The sequence below is a fragment of the Chrysemys picta genome, chromosome 3 (genome assembly GCF_011386835.1).
Source record: "Chrysemys picta bellii isolate R12L10 chromosome 3, ASM1138683v2, whole genome shotgun sequence".
Taxonomy (NCBI): Eukaryota; Metazoa; Chordata; order Testudines; family Emydidae; genus Chrysemys; species Chrysemys picta.
This window is the reverse complement of record NC_088793.1, coordinates 158,257,030-158,274,116: the sequence shown is the minus strand read 5'-3', so window position 1 is coordinate 158,274,116 and position 17,087 is coordinate 158,257,030. Positions and strand designations below refer to the sequence as shown.

The 17,087-nt window shown below is 43.0% G+C and overlaps 1 protein-coding gene across 1 annotated transcript in view; it reads left to right on the top strand.

Moving 5' to 3' along the window:
- Positions 1 to 17,087, top strand: part of DNAH14 (dynein axonemal heavy chain 14) — a 530,612-nt gene that overhangs the window by 176,511 nt on the left and 337,014 nt on the right. Inside the window, 6 exon segments of the mRNA XM_065589985.1 lie at positions 233 to 423; positions 713 to 958; positions 3,722 to 3,843; positions 5,234 to 5,405; positions 16,471 to 16,575; positions 16,678 to 16,796. Of these exon segments, the coding sequence (XP_065446057.1) occupies positions 233 to 423; positions 713 to 958; positions 3,722 to 3,843; positions 5,234 to 5,405; positions 16,471 to 16,575; positions 16,678 to 16,796 (955 nt within the window).

Genomic DNA, 17,087 nt, shown 5'->3' with positions numbered 1-17,087 from the left:
AATAAAATTAAATTAAAAAACGATAGATATGTTTCATTATTGTATTTTAATATGTTCTTATAAATGATGCTAATGGAACAAATTAATATGATAATGGAGCACAGTTAGTAAGATGCTAAAGAAAAATAATTAGAAAAATATCTTGTGTTATATATACTTAGTAGTAATGTTGTATCTGCTTACGCAAATTGAAATAAGACTGATATATTGCAAACATTTTATATTTTCCAAGGTTTACCAGAAAATACTATTATAATAGGTCTGAAGCAGTCACTAAGCGATTTTAAAGAAGGCCTATCTGTGATTGTGTCTTTAAGAAGTCCATGTCTTCAACCAAGGCATTGGGAGGCTATACGGTATATTATTGGGCAATCCATTTCTTGGGATAAAAAGTTTACCCTGGAGGATGTTCTGCAACTCAATGTAAATATATGTTGCATTATTTATACCTGACTCATGAACTGATTTTAACATTTTTTGTTGTAAAATGTGGTTATAATTAGTTTATTACAGCTGTACTTATGATTGAAGTTTTACAGTTAGCTTTTAAATATATAGTACAGTCTACGACTACTACTACTCCACTTCTGCAACTTTAATAGGGATATTGTATATTTTTCAGGAATTTATACTCCAGTTATTTAGTAAAATATCTGTATTGTCACTTGTTTATCTATTGTTCAATCCTGTGTAATACAGTTTTCCACTTTAGTTGTTTCAGTACAAGAAAGAAATCGGTGATGTATCAGTAACAGCAACCAATGAAGCTACCCTTGAAATAATGCTGAATAAGATAATTAACCTTTGGAATAAAACTAATTTCCGTTTGTCTCCTCACCACTCTGAAACTTCAACTGTCATGATTATTTCATCTGCTGAAGATATAATGGCTCAGTTAGAAGAATCTCAAGTAACAATTTCAACAATTAAGGGTTCTTGCTATGTTGGGCCAATTAAGGTAAAGATTACTTGTGACATTTGTGTATGTTTGGAGAATAAAGTTTGCGGAAAACCTGTGCAAGTGGTGTATAACTGAAATAAATAGTATCCTTGATGTTTACTTTCTTTTTACTTTCAAAGCCTGGCAGTAAACCTTTACTAAAGGTATGCATTCCTGTATGCGTGTTGCTGTAATTAGTTGCAGAGCTGCTAGTCAGGAGGGTCTTCATAGAACTTCTCAGAAGTTCTGTCTCCACAAGACCATTAGCAGCATTTGCATTGCAGTTACTGTATACTATATGTGATGTGTTTGATTAACTTTCTGGCAGTTTTTCTACTCAGCAGCGATTAGTCCTGGTTAGATTTATTTTTGTTATTAAACAGCTGCTTTTTGGTATCACTACTGAATATATAGTTACTTTTCAACCCTGTCCAAGGTAGAAGAGAAGCTAGATCTTTCCACAGCATAGATCAGCAGGAAAAAGAGGGGGAACAGAGCATTTAGCTTCTAAAGCATCCAATTCCTCCTTAGCTTTCTGTCCTGACTTCCATGACTTATATGTGAATTTGTCTAATCACAATGATTTGAAAAGGAAGGCACTATATTTGGATGCATCTAACTTTGTGTGCAACTGTACTTAAACCATACAAATGATATGAGCTCTTTTCAAAGATCATTTAGTGCTCTACTTCAGTAACACTTTTTCAGCATTATTGAGCTATATTTAAATGTAAGTTTTCTGCAATGACCATTTGCTAATTATATGAGAATTGAAGAGGGGATTGAAATGAGAAAAGGTGAGCTAGGATGGGGGGAGGGCATTCCATACATGGAAAAATGTACAGATGGAAGTAGTAGGAGATGAACAAGGCATGGACTCACTGGGACAAGGAGGAATGTGGTAAAAGTTCTGGTCAGAGACATAGGCCAGAGTGGAGTTGTGCACTTGAAGATAAGAATAAGAAATTTGGTGGTCAAGGGTGAATCAGTGAAATGATTCAAAGAGTGAAGTATGGTAACATGGCTAGATTGATGTGGGAGGAAGATTGCCACTAACATATGTTTTGGATGGACTGAAGGGAGTCAATGTAGATGTCGCAGAGGCTTAAGAAGGTGATTATAATAATCGATATGCACAATGATGAGGGCATGAATGAGTGTTGTAGCTGTGAGGCAGAGAGAAAGGGATTGATTTGTGGTGTGCTGTGACGAAAGAAACAAAAAGATTTAGACATGGCCTGAATGCACGGGGAGTAGAAAGGAATTAAAATGACCCAGGGTTTGAGCCTGGGTGATTGGGAGGATGGTGGTGTTAATAACACAACCAAAGAAGTGGATGGGGGTAAATTATGACTTAGGAGGATAGATTTTAGCCTTGGTAAGCTTATGTTGTTACCAAGATCTTCAGGAGGATATGCTGGAGAAATCAGTTGGGATGTGGGACTGGAGAGAAAAGGGACATAGGTGTGGAAAAGGAGACTTGTTCATTAGGATAAAGATGCTGAAGCTGTAAGAGTGGATGAGGTTACCCAGGTATAGTGAAAGAAGAAAAAAGGACAAAGAAAAAGCCCCATATGACTTCCATAAAGAGGGAAAGAAAGGAAAGAAGAGTAACCATCAAAGAAGTCTCAAATGCTAAAATGGTGCAGTAATGGACACAGAATAGAAGACTACATAAGAATAGCGTCCTGAAGTTTTTAACTCAGTCCTGTCTTCAAGTCCATGAAAGTTTGAGTATGGGACAAAATCCTTAGTATTTTGCAGTGTGCATGAATTATAGAGCTAAAATCTGAATTGTGTGCAGAGTGCTTATCAAATCATGCCCTTACTTTGTACAGTAATTAATCATATGTATGAAACAAATTAAGATGAATATATGCAAATTCAGTTGACATTATGATGTTTTGTAATCTATGTTTTCACTTTTTCTGCCTTCACATAGGTCCTCAGCAATACAGATTATTTTGGCTCCTTTTAATTATATGAATCTTGCTCTTACATCTCAAATGTGACATTTTAAATCGCATTTTTTAGTCATTTTTAAGGAGTCCAATTGTTTATATAGCTGGGCATGATTTATAGTTTTGAGTCTCAGCCAGATTGCAACTGTAAATGGCTTTAATTTATAGCTCCTAGAACGGATTGATTATTATTAAAAAGATATGCAGCTGGGTATTGCATCTGTATCAGTATATTAAAAAGAAACCAGATATAGTAACTAGGTCTTCTTAGGATCATCTTGCAAAATTCTGCTTGCCCTTTGTTTAAAGCAAATATGAATATGTATATTTGTTAAAAAGTTTGTAGAAATAGGTTCACAGAATTTCCCTTACTGTTCTATTGGCTTCAGTGAACAGTAACTAACAGTGAGGCTAATTTATGAGCAAGGAAAGCAGGATTCATCTCCATAGTTTATACCACTACAAATAAAGTTAAATTTTAATTCATGCCAGTGCCCTGAAATGAAAAGATTTCCAGCTGAGTGATAGCTATTTTCTTCATACTCTTATGTATTATTATTATTATTATTGAAACATAATATAAAACAAACTTATGACATATCTTAGAAAGCCTTTTTCAGATACAAATAATTAGCTCCTAAGCAGGTTTTTTGGTCACATTATATGAAAGTGTGGAAATTTTGTATTTAGTACTATGCTATAGTCTGCTTAAAACTCCATCAAAATTTTGTTTGGGAGTCCTTAAGTAACATACCTTGCAAAAGTAAAAATTTCCACCAAATTTAGATTTTACTTTATATTATTCTATTTTTTATGGTAGAACCTTGTAGACGCATGGGATCATACGTTAAATCTCTTCTCTCGCACCCTGGAGGAATGGTTGACTTGCCAAAGGAATTGGATTTACCTGGAACCAATCTTTCATGCTCCAGAAATACAAAGGTATATATCAGGGGTCGGCAACCTTTCAGAAGTGGTGTGCCGAGTCATTTATTCACTCTAATTTAAGGTTTTGCGTGCCAATAATACATTTTAACATTTTTAGAAGATCTCTTTTTATAAGTCTATAATATATAACTAAACTATTGTATGTAAAGTCAATTAGATTTTTAAAATTAAATTAAAATGCAGAGCCCCCCGGATCGGTGGCCAGGACCCGGGCAGTGTGAGTGCCACTGAAAATCAGCTTGCGTGCCGCCTTCGGCACGCATGCCATAGATTGCCTACCCCTGGTATATATAAATGTGTATCGCATTATCTCAAGGCAAAGTGATCTTAGCAGATCAGAGAACTGAACCTCAAGTATGTTCAAGCATTTAAGAAATAGTGACTAATTTTTAAGGGAGGATACTATGGTGATGCATGAGACAAGAAACACAGATGAGTGGATAGCTAGACTGTGATATGATGAAGTTTGACATTCTAGGATGGGGCACAGTGCTAGAGAGGTTCAGTAGTACTGACACACTAAATGTCAGAGAGCTCTATTTTATAAAATCAACCAAGATATAAATAGCTTGAAAAGAAAAGTTAAAACATTTTGCTCTTTTCTGTATTCAGAATTGTACCAATTTAAAAAAAATGTGATTTTGAACTGATTCAATTAAGCTACTGCAAACCCTGTGTACTCATTCTTTTAATTAGCTTAATTGGATATCAAGGTATAGTAAATTGACATAAACCAGGTTTAAATTGAAATAAGAGTGTTCACACATGGTTTTGCACCAGTTTAACTCAGATAGCTTTTAAAACTGCATTTTATAGACAAGGCTTAAGAGGCTAGATTACATGCCCACTTCAGTAAAACAATACTGCAGTCTATTTTTAATTACAGTAGCCTTTATCTTGTCTTTGTATGATTATTTTTTATTCTTAGCTAGCTTCCAAGTATGGGGATGAGTGAAGCAATTACACCAAAAGGAAAAACTAGGTTACTTCCTGTTTACTAGAGTTTTCTGAATATTTTTTTTCACCCCAGATCCACATTCATCTTTCTCACCATAGTATCTTCTCTTATCTTGGTCAGGAATTCAGGGGATATGTTGGATGTGCATCTTATTATAGAGGTTTTGGCAGTGATTAGTGCACATTCAAGCACTGAGATACTATTGTAAGAGAGACATAAGTGCCTAAATAGATAGATTGACCGACTAACCTGTGATTGAGGCATGCTATCCTGACTCTGTGTGGCTCAACATGCGATTCCAAAATGTGGGTTTGTGGAAGCAGTATAAAGGATATAGGGAAAATAAATTGACAAAATTCAGAATTAGATATATTTGAATGCTGCATTCTATAAATTGATCTCTAATATGATCTGTGATTTAAATAGGCAGCTTCCAGCAGAAGCAAGTCTTTTCTCTCAGGTCAATAACAAATGGAAAGAGATAATGGCATGTACAGAGGATGACCCAAATGCTCTTAGGGCAGCCACAACTGCAGGAGTCCTTGAGATGCTGCAGACCAACAATGCACATCTTGAAAAAATACAGAAGTCTCTTGAGGTAAAAACATACCAGATCTTCCTACTTCCAGCCCTGTCCCCTATCCATGCTGCGAACCAGTGCTTTTGCCTTAGTAAAACTTTGTGATAAAAAACTAAACAAATAGTATAAGAATCTGTATTTAATTGTGGGTTTGAGTGAGATATTTGGAAATGACAACTTAAACATATCATGTTCAAAGAACAAACATCTTGAACATATCTTTGGACATGACTCTCTACAGATACATTTTTAACCCTTCAAAATAAAAGTCTAATGAAGTCACAAATCACTTATGAGAGGTAACTAAGCTTCAGTTTATATCTATATAGTAGTAAAAGGTAAAATCCCTTTAAAAGACTCACTAATAAAAAAAGTAAACCCAGATTTTTCTGTACATAGAAGTGCTAGATAATGAGGTTCTAATGTTTCACAGATGAGTGGTGCCAACTTCATATGTAAGACTGGGCTGTATTTTGCAATTACAGTAAGAGTTCAACCTCTGTTTTTTGTATGAAAAAGTTTATCTGCTTCAAATTTTCAGCACATAGGTTTTGAGTAAAGTCTGCATTTTCAGAGGATTTTCAAACAAATCCATGTATTTGTTTCTGAGTTCTAACTTCTTAAAATTGGCATTAAAAAGTTGACATTTTAAGTCTCATAATTTTCTGGGCTTCTGCAGCTTAAAAACTAAGTACAGTAGAAAATCAGAAATTGATACATAATTGGCGTTTGGGCGGTCTCTGTATAGTTGCATAATTATTTTGTTAATAAAGAAAAAAAATTAGTGTTATTTGTCGTAACTGAAACCTTTTGTGCAACAGTTAGCTGGCAGAGAAAATGTCTCCTGTTGGCTTCTCCCCTTGTCTGATGTGTTATGCAGAAGCCCCTTTGAATGGCTCAGGAAAGGAATACAACACTGGCTCTTGTCCCCAAGTCTGCCATCCTTATTGGGGCAGAACAGAAGTTGTAGTGCATTGTCTATGTTGTATGGTGGTTGTTCTGTAATGAGGTGTGTGATTATTTTTGGAAGAGTGAGAATATGTAATTTCAGATGCCCTAACATTGTATTTCCTCACTTATGTGATCTTGTGTTATGGTTGGTGTGTACATAAAATTCCTAACTGTATTTTGAGCATCAGTGATGAGGCAAATCTGTGCCTTGAGGAAGGGTTGGGTTTGACTGTCTGTATGATGGGAAGGCTGGGAGAGGGTAAAGGACAGAGGATCCATCTCTGCATGGATCTCTAGCCTGTTGCAGGGACAAATAAGGTAGTCTTCAGCCCAGCACTCGGCCAGGCTACTTGGCTTGGGTGCTGGCATGAGGCTATGGCCTGATTTACATGATAGCTACATGTTTTATGTTGACTCTGTGAATAGGATGAATGATGTAAAGCCATGACATTTTGCCAAGAATGACAGCCATCAAGATTATATAACATCTGAAGGAGCTGTACTTGCAGTTCATAGGAAATAAGTTGCAGTCAAGTAGTAAATTATGATCCAAGTGCATCTTTTTTTTATTTACATCCTTTTTTTTTTTAACTAAATGACTAGTAATAGAATCATGGGGTTAGAAGGGACCACAAAGGTCATCTAGTCTAATCCCCTGCCAAGATGCAGGATTTGTTGTGTCTAAACCATCCAAGACAGATGGCTATCCAGTCTCCTCTTGAAAATCTCCAGTGAAAAATCTTCAACGACCTCCTGAGGCAGTCTGTTCCATTATACTATTGTTCTTACAGTTAGGAAGTTTTTCCTGAGATTTAATCTAAATCTGCTATGCTGTAGTTTGAACCCTTTGCCTCTTGTTCTGCCTCTGTGGCAAAAGAGAACAACTTTTCTTCATCTTTTTTGTGGCAGCCTTTCAAGTATCTGAAGACAACTATCATATCCCCCCTTAATCTCCTCTTTTCCAAACTAAGCATACCCAGTTCATTCAGCCTTTGCTCAAATAACTTGCATTCCATCCCTTTAATCATCTTTGTCGCTCACCTCTGGATCCTTTCCAGTATCTCTACATCCTTTCTATACATTTGTCACCAAAATTGGACACAGTGCACCAGCTGAGGCTGAACCAGCACTGAGTTAGAGCGGTACTATCACCTCCCGTGATTTGCATGCTATGCCGCTTTTAATGCAACCTAAAATTGCATTTCCTCTTTTTTTTTTTTTTTTTTTTTTTTTTTTTTTTTTGCAACAGCATCACGTGGCTGACTCATGTTGAGGTTGTGATGCACCACAACTCCTAGATCTTCTTTGAGTAGTGTCCCTGTGGGTGCTCCACTTTAGGTGGTAGTGCGTCCCAGTGCTGTCAATTGGAGATTTATGGTAGCAGTGTTTGTGCGGGTTGCGCGTGCAAAGTAGGCATCTTATGGTACCGTTGGTGCCGGATGTAGCACTTGCGCGACCCAAGCCCTCCAGTTCCTTTTCAGCTGTCCTTGGCTGAAGACAGAGCAAAGGGGCAGTGTTAGTGCTTTTCCCTAAAACCGTTAAGAAATAACTTTTAGATAAATAAGTTGTTATAGAGAGAGTTAGAGTTAGTGTCAGGGTTAAAAAAAAATTTCTTGTTAGTTCGTTAGACAACCTCCCCCTAAGGGACGGTTACTAGTTAAATGCCGGGGTCTCCAGGCTTCAAACAATGCGGCTCCTGCCACGATGTTGTGCCCGTTTCAGACAGACGCTCTTTATGTATACACTGCCTGGGTGAGGGGCATATTCCCCAGAAGTGTCCCTACTGCAGCAGGCTGAAAGCCAGAGTCTGACGGGACAGGGATCCCCAGCTTAAAATGATCTTGATGGGGAAGTCTCTCCAGCTTGAGGTGGACAAGCAAACAGCCTCTCTGGGCACTCCTCAAGATGGAAAAGGAGACCTACCCTCTGAAAAACCAAAAAAGAGGGCTCAAAGATCTCCACAGAGGGGTCCGCGAAAACAGAGGTGATCTGCCAGGTCGGAACCCCTGATGCCATCTTACTCTCGGGTGAGCACCTATGACACTCTAGGACCTCCAGCACAGCTGAAGTCAGAGCAAAAGAAACGGAGTTGAGGCACCGACCAAAACATGCCTCCTCCACAGCACCGAGCTCACCGGTACAGGGCTCGGCACTGAGTGTCTGAGGCACCATGCCTCCACCTCCAGCACCGACAACTCAGTTGACGCTGGTAGACACCACAAAATCGGCACTGACGGCACCGGCCAAACAACACCACTGGTCGGCACTGACTCCATCAATGAAAGGGAAAGCACTCACGGCAATGACTACTCAGAAATCAGCACTGACACAGTGTCTGCTGCACCAGAGAGACTTAGAAATCTCATCGGCACCACATTCACCCATACTTCGTGCCGAGGGCTCCCCCAAAGGCTCCAGAGGAGATCACAGTCCAGAAGTCATGGCACGGCTCTCTAAGGAGGAGGAGGAGGAGATGCAGGGACAATAGCTCCATGTCACTCCTCACCTAAGGCACACCGACCAGGTGGAACCACCTGGGTCCAAGACACCAGATGAACCAACCATGGCGCGACTCCCATGGACGTACCCTCTTATGGCTTTCCCAATGCAATGGGCGCATTGGGAACCATGGAGCTCATATAGGGGTCAGCATTCTAGACCATCCATAATGCATAAATGTAAACTGCACTTTAATCCAGCATCTCCCACACCACAGAGAGGGGGAGAGGACTCAGAGATGGGCACAGACCATGACACATCTCCTGTACACAATTCACCTTCCTCCCCAAATGAGGCGATTATGCCCGCACCGCCATAAGATTGCCCTTTCCATCAGTGCGACCATCTTGGATCCTGCGGAGATAGTCTGGCAGACACCTGCTTCTATTCCGCCTACCTGAAAAAAAGGGAATAGAAAATATTACATACCATTCAAGGGGGCAGACTTTCTATTTGCGCACTCAACTCCCTAGTTGTTGAGGCAGTAAATCACCCTAGCAATGACAAAGAACACCGAAGACTCGACTTGTTCGGATGCAAAGTATATTCCTCCAGCACACTTCAGTTTCGAGTGGCCAATTATTCAGCACTACTGGCCAGATACGACTATGACTACTATGGGAAACTTGCCCAGTTCACATATGAGCCCCTAGATAAAAAACAGACAAAATTCTAGGCCATTGTCATCGAGGGCCAGCTCATATCCAAAACAGCCCATCGGGGCATTGTACACAGCAGACATGGCAGCCAGAATGACGGCCACAGCCGTAGCAATGTGCCAAGCCTCATGGCTTCAGGTCCCGGGGATACCAAAAGAACTCCAGACAGAATTAGAGGACTTACCTTTTGACCGGGAGCAACTATTCTCTTAGAAAATGGATGAGGTGCTTCATTCAATGAAGGACTCTCGGGCCACGCTCTGCACTTTGGGGATTTACACCCCCCTGCAAAGAAAAGGAGATATCAACCATATCAGAGACCTCAAACAGGCAACAACAACAGCGACCATACGATAACCAATGCCAGCGTCCATGATCACAACGCAGGCGAACACCTCAATCTCAGGCGCCATCTTCTCAGTCAGCACATCCAAAACTGCAATTTTGAAAAGTTGGTTGAGTGTTTGAACAACCTCCCTCACGAAGCAGCACTCACACCTGCCCCATACCCAATTTTTGGCCATCGACTCTAGCCCTTTTCCACATCTGGGCCACCATAACATAAAACAAATGGGTGTTAGAAGTTATCAAGTCGGGATACACTATCCCCTTAACCTCCTTCCCACCTACCCTATCCAACCCCCTTCCCCATCCCTCTTCAGGGCCCCTTCTCAGGAGCACCGACTATAACAAGAAGTCGATAATCTTCTACAACTAGGTGCCATAGAACAAGCACTGCTACAATTCAGAGGGAAGGGGTTCTACTCCGATTACTCCCTGACCCAGAAGAAGAGCAGGGGATGGAGACGCATCATAGATCTGCGGAAGCTCAACAAGTTTGTCAGATCCTAAAAGTTCAAGATGGTCACATTGGATATGATACTCCCAGCGCTGCAACAGGGGGACTGGTTTTCAGCCCTCGACCTCCAAGATGCTTATTTCCATATCACCATTCATCCTGCTCACATGAAGGACGAGAACGGTAGGACAAGAACACTTCCAATACAGAGTATGGCCTATCCAAGGCACCAAGAGTTTTCTCCAAAACTCTAGCGGTGGTAGCGGCACTTTTACGCAAATAGGGAATAATGATTTTTCCCTACCTGGACGATTGCCTTAGCAATGGCCCAACTCTACGAGACGCAATGGATGCAGTCCAGTCCACTATCACACTATTCTGGGAGCTGGCTCTGCAAATAAACAGAAATCAACCATAAACCCAGTCCAACAACTAGACTTTATCAGGGCACACTTCGACGCCATAGAAGCCAAGTTATTGTTACCCCTTACCAGATTCACAAACTTCATGAACCTCATCTCAGAGGTACAGGTCAGTCCTCAAGTTTGGGCTTGCACTGTCCTACAATTACTAGAACACATGGCGGCCACGACGTTCATGGTATGACATCCAAGACTACATATGCGATGACTACAAGGTTGGCTAAGCACGGTATACATACCAAGCAAACACAGCCTTCACAAACGGTTCACAGTTCCACCAAATGTCCTGAATTCATTACTATGGTCTGCATGTTCTACATCAACAGGCAAAGAGGCACTCGCTCACATTCTCTATGCACAGAAGCCATGAGACTTTGGAATTGGTGCATACAACACAACGTAAACATCTCAGCGTGTTACCTGCCAGGCTGTCAGAATGCGACAGCAGACACGCTCAGGAGCATGAATGGGAGATGAATGGAGAGGTCCTGAGTTTAATCTTCAAATGGTGGGGCGCACCCACCATTGATCTGTTTGCATCCCTGACAAATTGCAAATGTGTTATGTTCTACTCAAGAGCGGGACTGGAACTACAGTCATTAGGGGACGCCTTCCTCATCAAATGGGAGGCACAACTCATGTATGCATTTCCACTGATACCAGTGATATCACATGTGATGCACAAGATACGAGCAGACAGGGCCCAAGTTATCCTTATAGTCCTGACATGGCCCAGACAGGCATGGTATCCTTACCTGTAACATAAGGCGATATGCTCCCGTGAGCTCTCCCTCGCCGGCTGGATCTGCTGTCTCAACATAACGGTTGCACTCTCCACCCAAACCTGGAGATACTCCACTTACAGGCGTGGCTCCTGAATGATTCCACCATGACAACGTAACCTATTCAGAACAAATTAAACACATGTTATTAAATAGCAGGAAACTAACTACGAGAAATACCTACCTTCAAAAATGGAAGAGGTTCTCCGCCTTGTCTCAAGGAAGTCACTTGATGAGCGATTCAGCACCACTACCATTAATCTTAGAATAACTGTTGGAGCCGAAAAGCACTGGCTTAATGATGAGCTCAATCAGAGTCCATCTTGCAGCCATTTCAGCATTCCATTGAGAGATCGATGGAACTTTGATGTTCGCACACCCAACTACAAAACGCTTCCAACATGGGACCTCAACCTGGTACTGAAATGCCTCACTAGACCACCATTCGAACCATTAGCCACCTGGTCATTACTCCACTTATCGATGAAAGTAGCCTTCCTGGTCGCCATTACCTCAGCGAGAAGGGTGAGCGAGATGGGGTGCTAATGGCAGATCCTCCATACACAACATTCTTCAAGAACAAGGTAATGCTACGTCCACATCCTAAATTCTTACCAAAAGTAACCTCAGCATTTCACATGAACCAATCTATTCACCTACCAACATTGTACCCTAAGCCTCATGGTGTTCCAACAGAAGCTGCCCTACACACTCTAGACATTAGAAGGGTGCTACCTTTCTACCTTGAAAGAACCAAACCTTTCAGGAAATCCCCTAGAATTTTCATCTTTACTACCGAGCGCTCGAAAGGATGTGCTATATCCACTCAGAGATTATCTAAATGGATTTTCACATCCATTCAAACGTGTTACCATATCCGGAATACAGAACCACTGGAGCACATTAGAGCACATTCTACTAGGTCCATTTCAACTTTGGTAGCATTCCCCAATAACGTTCCAATACTAGAGATCTGTAAGGCGGCCACTTGAGCCTCCATCCACACATTCACAAAGCACTATGCAGTCACACAGGACTCCAGGGCTGATGCCATAGGGGGCCTCACAGTACTTACCTCAATGACTCGAACAAACCCGAAGTCCCCCGTGCCCTCAGAGGGGCACTGCTCTACAGTCATCTAAAGTGGAGCACCCACAGGGACACTACTCAAAGAAGAAGGGAAGGTTATTCACCTTGTGCAGTAACTGGAGTTCTTCAAGAAGTGTGCCCCTGTGGGTGCTCCACTACCCGCCCTTCACCCCTCTACTTCGGAGTTCACAGTGAGGACTCTGTGGTAGAGAAGGAACGCACTACACGCGGCACCAATGGTACCATGAGACGTCTACTGCGCATGCGCAACCCGTGCGGATGCTGCTACCATAAATCTCCAATAGATGGTGTTGGACGCACCGCCACCTAAAGTGGAGCACCCACAGGGACATACATCTCAAAGAACTCCAGTTACTGCACAAGGTGAGTAAGCTTTCCTTCCTTCTCAGCAGTGCTGCTGCCAAGCCAGTTTTCCCCCATTCTGTATCTGTGCATTTGGTTTTACTTCCTTACGTGTAGCACATTACATTTGTCTTTGTTGAATTTCATTTTGTTGTCTATAGCCCAGTTCTCTCATTTATCAAGATCGCTCTGAATTTTAGCTTTATCCTCCGAAGTATTGGCACTCTCCACCCTGCTTTGTGTCATCTGCAAACTTGATCAGTATGCTTTCTATACCTACATCCAGGTAATTAATAAAGATGTTAAACAACACCAGACCCAGAACGGATCCTTGTGGAACCCCACTTGAGACCTCCCTCCAATCTGAGATAATTTATTTAATAGTTACTCTTTGCAGTTGTGTAACCAACTATGTATCCACTTAATGGTAGTTTTGCCGAGCCCACATTTCTCCAGCTTACTTACCAGAATGTCACGTGGGATTGTGTCAAAAGCCTTGCTGAATTCCAGGTGTATTATGACCACCGCATTCCCTCTATCCACCAAGTCAGTTACCTTGTCAAAGAAGGAAATCAAGCTGGTTTGACATGATTTGTTCTTGGTAAATCCATACTGGCTGCTAGTGATTACCGCATCATCCTCCAGGTATTCACAAATTGAAGGTTTTATATATAGCTCTAGTAGCTTCCGAGGTATCAAAGTCAGGCTGGCTGGTCTATAGTTTCCCGGTTCTTCCTTCTTCCCCTTTTTTAAATATGGGCACTATGTTAGCCCTTCTCCAGTCTTCCGGGACCTCTCCTGTCATCCATGTGTAAGAGTCCGGTGCGGGGGTCGTGTCCTCTCAGGGGCCGTTGGGAGCCAGGCCGCCTCACTACACGGCCTGGGTCGGTCTCGGGGTTCGAGGGTCTCGGGGTTTCGCCCCTCTGGCAGGGGCTAAGCCAAAGGTATACGGCCTCTGCAATGGGCTACCGCCCTCCGTCAGGGCTAGGCAGCAACCCTGGTCCGGGCTCCGGTTCTCCCTGCCGGAGCTGGGAAGCACAAAGTCAGTCAAGCCCACGCGCTAGCTCAGGGCGGGCAATGCACAAGGGTCCAAGGGGGGCTCAGGGCCTTCCTGAAGGCTGAGCCCTAACAGAGTCACTTAGGCCCAAGCCCTTAGTCAGGGCGGGGCAACAAACAATAATTCGGGGGGGGGGGGGCTCAGGTCCGTGGATCGGGAGCTGAGCACTGACAAACTCAGGACGCCCCAAGCCCTGAGTCAGGGCGGGGTAGCACAAAATAGTCCAGGGGGGCTCAGAACCTTCCTTCAGGCTGAGCAGTGAAACTCAGGGGTTAAGGCCCGGCCCTCAATCAGGGCGGGGCAGCACACAATAGTCCAGGGGGGCTCAGAACCTTCCTGCAGGCTGAGCAGTAAAAGTCAGGAGTTAATGCCCGGCCCTCAATCAGGGCGGGGCAGCACACAATAGTCCAGGGGGGCTCAGAACCTTCCTGCAGGCTGAGCAGTAACAAAGTTAGTAAGCCCAGGCCCTTAGTCAGGGCGGGGCAACAAACAAAAAGTTCAGGGGGGTTCAGATCTGGGTCGCAGGAGCTGAGGACTAACAAAGTTAGTAAGCCCAGGCCCTCAGTCAGGGCGGGGCAACAAACAATAGCTCAGGTATGAGGCTGGAGCGCTGGCTGGAGAGGGAGGCTGCCCCCCGGAAGTGGGGTGGCAGGGGGGACACAGGCCCACCCACTCCACTGTGTCCCAGCCCGGGGCCCTAAGAGCGGCAGTCAGTCTGCCGCTGTGTCGGTGGGGTCCTGACTGCAACACACCGACATTGGCTCCTCTGTTGTAGCCAGACTGGGGTCAGCTACCCCCGGGCTACTTTCCATCTCCCCCTCCACTGGTACCTGCTCATCGCTGGGCTCGGCAGCGGGGTCCCACACCATGGTTTCCTCAGCTCGCAGAGGGTCGTCTGGGTCGGGCCGCTCCTCCGGTCTCGGGTCCGGGGGGCGCTTGGGCCCCTCCTCGGGGTATCGTGCTCGGGGCAGGCTCGGCCAATCCCCTTCGGGGTACCTTGCTCGGGGAAGGCTCGGCCAATCCGCGTCGGGGTACCTGGCTCTGGGGAGGTCCGGTCGGCCGGCGTCCGGGTATCTGGCTCTGAGGAGGCTCGGTCCGTCCGCGTCCGGGTACCTGGCTCTGGGAAGGCTTGGTCTAGCCGGAGCTCGCACCGGCACGTCTGGCCTCTCCGGCCGCTGGGCTCCAACTGAGAGCTGGGGCCTGGCTTTTATACTTCCTGCCCCGCCCCTTAACTTCCGGGGGGCGGGAACAGGTGGCGGTGGCTCCGCCCACTTGGGTGCCAGTTCAGGCTCCTCCCTCTCAGGGGCCGTCGGGAGCCAGGCCGCCTCACTACACGATGACTTTGTAACTATATTGCCAATGGCTCTGAGATTTCTTCATCTAATTCCTTCATTGCCCTTGGGTGAATAGCAACCAGCCCCACTGATTAGAATTCATTCAATTTGGTCAGAAGATCTCTGATGTGTTCTTTACTTATCCCATTCTGTATCCCTTCCCCTATATTGACTACGGTGACTTCGCTAGTCATCCGTTCACATGTTATTTTTTGAGAGAAGACAAGCAAAGTAGGCGTTGAGCTGCCTTGCCTTCCTATCATACTAGTCATCATTAGTATAAATTCTTGTCAAACAGTTAGTGTAATTTAACATTTGATTGATAGGATTTATGTACAGCAACTTGACTGCAATAATTTCCTCTAAAAGAGGCTGCCAGCAAAGCAACTCTGTTGCATGCAACTAATATAGGATATGGCAGCAAGTGGCTCATTGAAGTGAGCATTTAGGCATGTATTGCACTGACATTGCATTGTTTACATCAGCTGCCTATCGAGCAATCAGTGGGCTAGAATATATTTGCAGTGGTGGAGTGAAGATATATTATATTATATTATATTTATTTATTTAGAGAGGAGTGTTATCTTGTGGAGTTTTAAAATTGTCTTTGTGCCCTGAGGGCTTCAACAAGAATAAACCTGATAAACAGAGTGATTATTTTATAAATCTGCATAGTGCACTACAAAATAAGTAAGATCACACATCACTGCCACAAAGAGTTTCTAGTTTAACACAAACAAAAGCAAACCACAGGACAAAAATTCAGTCACTGGAAGAAGCGGGGACAGTAATGGATTGATTAGATTAATGCAAAAAGTGGACTTTCGGAAGAGGTTTGAAGGTAAGGGAGGTGAGGAAGGGTACTTAGCTGATTTGAAAGGAGGCTGATCCAACTATAGTGGATAGCATAAAAAAGGGCAGAAAACCAACCATCGGAAAAGGTAATGAATAAAGAGAGAGGAGTAGGTGTGAAGGAAAAGAATGAAGTAAAGAAGGGTGTATGTGGCTGGAATGCAGGGCCGTGAAAGTGAGGATGAGGCGCTTGGGATGATATTTCTGTATTATAGTTTCAGTGTATCTTTACAATTATTTTTTAATTAATGTATTTATGTATTTATTTTGAAACAGGACTATCTTGAGATTAAACGAATGATTTTCCCAAGGTTTTACTTTCTCAGCAATGCTGAACTTCTTGACATTTTAGCTGAAAGCAAAAATCCTGAGGCTGTGCAGGTAACATTTCAGTACTGCATGCTAGGAACATTCTTCTTGTTACACGTAATGACAGATTGTCCATATTTTATTCTGTTATTTTCTTTTATGTCTGTACCACAGCCTCATCTTGTGAAATGTTTTGCGAATATCAGGAAGTTATATATACGCAGACATGACCAGAACTCTCCGGTGGTGGTGATGATCAGTTCTGCTGAAGAAGAGACTCTCTTCGTGCCAAAGTATGGTATACATACATTGCGTGATAATTAATACAATGGAAATTTAAGAAATGTCTGCTGATTTTCCAACAGCTCTTTACAATAAAGTACTGTAACTTTGTATGGATTCTTTGGAGTACAGATAGTGTTGGTGTGAGGTCTCTGAAACTTGTGACCAGCAGCTTCAAAGCTTCCTTATGCCTCATCATAAACATGCAGATACCATCTAATGATGGATCAGTTTTGAATATTTTGAATGGCTTTAAATCTTGTGATGTGGAGCTCTTCTCGCACTATATTATAAAACCTTAA